The 3673-nt window shown below is 54.4% G+C and overlaps 1 protein-coding gene across 8 annotated transcripts in view; it reads right to left on the reverse strand.

The window, feature by feature from the left end:
• Bcl11b (BAF chromatin remodeling complex subunit BCL11B) overlaps positions 1-3667 on the reverse strand; it is a 92937-nt gene extending 89270 nt beyond the window's left edge. For 6 of the 8 annotated variants that reach the window (XM_031357178.1, XM_031357177.1, XM_031357168.1 and 3 more), the window contains exon 1: positions 3151-3667. In XM_031357178.1, coding sequence (XP_031213038.1) covers positions 3151-3208 — 58 coding nt within the window. In that variant the 5' untranslated portion in view covers positions 3209-3667. Of the gene's footprint in view, positions 1-1703; positions 2342-3150 lie in introns of those variants that run through there. The other 2 variants (XM_031357174.1, XM_031357173.1) reach the window with 1 other exon arrangement.
• Between the last annotated feature and the right edge of the window lie 6 nt (positions 3668-3673).

Raw genomic sequence — 3673 nt, forward strand, 5'->3', positions numbered from 1 at the left:
GCCAGCATGGAATTAATACAACCTGCCTAACTTCTGCACCAAACCTTGGGTCTCTGGCTGCTGTGCAAGATCACGAATGCATACAGAAAAATTGCTATTCTTCCTTGGGAACCTGTTGGTGGGTTATGGAAAAGTTGGCTTCATTAGGGCCTGTATAATTGACCACTCAATTTTACCTCCACGTTTCTTCAGAAAAAAAAAAAACTTTGAGCTTTTCCACCGACCTCAGAACGCATTTCCTTCTGCCTGACCCTGCCTGGCATGGCTGGTACAGGCCCTTGCCTCTGCCTGGCCAGTGCTGCCTCCTCCCTACCTCCCTACCTCCTACCACAAGGCTGATCTGTGTTTGTTTTTACTAATGTCTGTGTCTGCCCTCCTGTTTGAAAAGCCGCATCCATCTGGGTCAAACATTTTGAAGCAAACCAGAAGCCCAGGTCCTTTCCAGCTGCCTCCCACCCCTTAGCTCCCCCGTCCTCTTCCCACCATCCTGCCTGTAGCCAGAACACAGTATGAAGCCCTTCTTCTGCCCCGGAAACATACACCAAGATCATGGATACTATTTGTGTGCTTTTCTGGTTTCCTGGGCCATCAGTGATTCTAAGTTGCATCATCCCCAAAGAAGCTTAAGCTGCTGCCCCACAGGCCCAAGGCTGCCACCCAACTAAAAACAAGGATCTGCCGCGTCTTTTAGATGGTTTCCTTCCCTCTGATCGGAAACCTCACATGGGAGCGAGTGCCTGTAGGGGCTGAGACAACACCTGCTCTGCTGGCCTGCTTTGCAACCAGGACTCCTGTACCCAGTGCTTCCTAGCTAGTCACATTCCCCAGGCCACACTGGATCTCCTGCATTCCTGTCTTTTCCACCTCTGGGCTGCTTTTCTGAACACCATTTGGACCACTCTCCTTGCTTGCCCCCCCCCCGAAACAATGCCCAGGCTCCCAGGGCCCCCCAGAAGGCAGAGAGAGTTGCTCAGCAGCCTGGCCTCCTGCCCCTCTCTTCTCCCCAGCCCTTCTTTGCCTTCTCTGCCTCTGCTGCAGGTCAGCTGGCTTTTCCCAGCTGCTCTGAGCAAGGGTTAGACAGAGAACCAATGCATGGAAGGATGTCACTCGAAGCACCCCCGGCCCCAAGGCCCAGCTGCCACCCGTCCCTCTGGTCCCGAGCTTGTTCAGGATGTCCCAGGGATGCCCAGAGAGGGACAGCAAATCTATCTGCCTTACCCCTAACAGTGCACATGCTCCAGTGTCGGGGAGCTACCAGCTTCTCCCCCTTCACACCGCCTCTCTGCCCCTCCTCAAAAACAATTCTGGCAATTATACAGGGGATGGGGGTGGCGGCCAACTGCCTCCTGGACAAATTAGGGTCTGGAAGTGTGGATGTTTAAACAACCACTTCACCTAAAGGTAGGAAGAGACTGTAAAATAACCCATAGCTGCCGCATATAAAGGAAGAAAATAAATGTCAAGTGGTCAAAAGGATCTTGATGAGACCAGGCTCAAATCTGGTTGCAAAACATTTTGTTTTAAATACAACCAGCAAATCTCCTTTGACATTACAACATTGAAAAAAATAGACTCCCCTTCTCTCCTCCCCGTAAGAGACGTCCCTCTCCCAAGAACCTCACTTTAATATATATCCCCCCAAGATAATAACAATAATAATAATAATAATAATAATAATAATAATCGCACAAATTCTTACTAACGTGTCTGCGGTAACAAAGGAGAGATGGGAACAGCAATAGCTTCGAGCAGATGGCTCCTGTGCTGGGTTGGAGGGGAGGGGAGAGCCCCTTTATATATTTATTTATTTATTTAAATTCTTTAAAATATAACATAAATATTCGGCTCTCGACTGCAGGGCAGCCAGTCCTCAGCGGCGGCCGTGATTCACAGGCTTCTCCAGCTCCAGAGCGGGGAGCCCGGCCCCAACGCAGCGAGGTGAGCGAAGGATTGCAAGATTACAACCGGCCTGAGGTCTCGATGGCACCCAGAGGAAATTTTATTTCTATTGCAATAAAAAAATTAATAAATAAAAAGCAACCACGACCAAAAAAAGAAAGAAAAAAAAAAACCCGCGGGGAGAGACTCGCTCGCGCAGGCTGCGGCCGGGGCGTCCCAGAGCTCTGCAAGCCGACCTCGCCGGTGGCAGCGCGGGGACCCGGCGGGCTCCCGGAGAACTGTGTACCTGCGCGGCTCGCGCTGGCGTTTTCTTTTCTAAATGAACCCAGCTGGGGCGGTGGAAGCTGCAGAGTGTCTGCCCTGCTGCCTGACTTTGCAAGCCCCGCCACTTGCTTGAAATCCGGCGGATTTGCACCGCGACCTGCCTTGTTTATTTAGATGAGGAAGATGAAAGATACAGAGATAGAAAGATGGATAAGAGGACGATAGGTATTTTCTCCCCTTCCTTTTTTTTTTCCTCTTCATTTTTACTGTTATGAGAGCATCCCTTTTTTCCCCACTCATGACTCTTTTTTTTTAACTCGTGGCGGGGATTTTTTTTTTCACCAGCCCAAAACCTCCCCCCACACCTTTTTTTTTTTTTGAGTTGGGGGGGGAAAGCAGACAAGACCGTCCCAGGAGACGGAGGTGGGGAAATGAGGAGGGGGTGCTCCAGCCCAGCAAACAGCTGCGCAGCTGGATTCTTTTGCAAATAGCGAGAGGAGGGGAGGGGACGGCGGCTTCGGAATCCTAGCAGCGGCGCGGTCGTCGCCCTGCCTGGCGGGGCGCAGCGACCGGGAACTCGAAGTCCGCGGCCACCCCTTTCCCCTGCGGGTCCCCGGGTCCAGGGCGCACTCGGGGCTCCGTCCGCCCGCTCCTCCGAGCGCGGACCCGCGCGCTCGCCAACTTTTCCCGGCTCCCCCTCCCCCTCCGCTCCCCGGCCCCCTCCCCCTCCTCTCCAAACCCCGCCACCAGCGCCGCCGCCGCCACACACGCCGCTCGGAGGGCCGAGCGTCCGGCCGGGCTCGGCGCACACGGCCGCCTGCAAGCCCGCGCGCCCCGGCCCCGGCCCCGGCCCGGAGCCCGCGGCGGCTGCCCCCGGCTTCAGAGAAACTTTCCCAGAGCCGGGCCACTGCGCCCCGGTTGGTGTCCCCAGCCCCGGGCGCCGGGAGTCCCGGCCGCCGGCCCCTCGCGCGTGCAGCAGACACTTACGCGTGATGAGTTCCCTCTGGGACAAGTGCTGCGGGTTGCCCTGTTTGCGGCGGGACATTGCCCCGGCATCTATTCTGGCATCGCCCGGAAAGCTGCACAGATGCGGGCCGGGGAGGGGGTCTGAGCCGCCGCCGCCGCCGCGCCTCCTCCGCCCGGGTTGGTGCCTCTGCCCTTCCTCTCTTCCTCTTCCTCCTCCTCTTCTTCTTCGAATTTATTTTGCTCTTTCTTCTGGGCTGTGTTTTTGTTTTTGTTTTTGCAAAAAGGAAAAAGAAAAAGCCAGGAAGATGGCTTGCTCTAAAATAGAGAAAGGCTAAAATAAATTATAAAACTGCTGTTGCTCGTCGCGGGCTGGCCGGTTTCTTGAAAAATATATTCTTTTGGAGGAAAAATATCTCTCACACTTCTTCAAAGTGCTTGGCCTCTTAGACTTGTAAATGTCTTCTTGAAGTTACGCCGGGTTTTGCACCGGCCTCTGACACTTTTCTTTCGGGGTCTGGTAGGTGGAACGCGCACTTCCACCCAA

Source organism: Mastomys coucha, unplaced genomic scaffold (genome assembly GCF_008632895.1).
Source record: "Mastomys coucha isolate ucsf_1 unplaced genomic scaffold, UCSF_Mcou_1 pScaffold6, whole genome shotgun sequence".
NCBI lineage: Eukaryota > Metazoa > Chordata > Mammalia > Rodentia > Muridae > Mastomys > Mastomys coucha.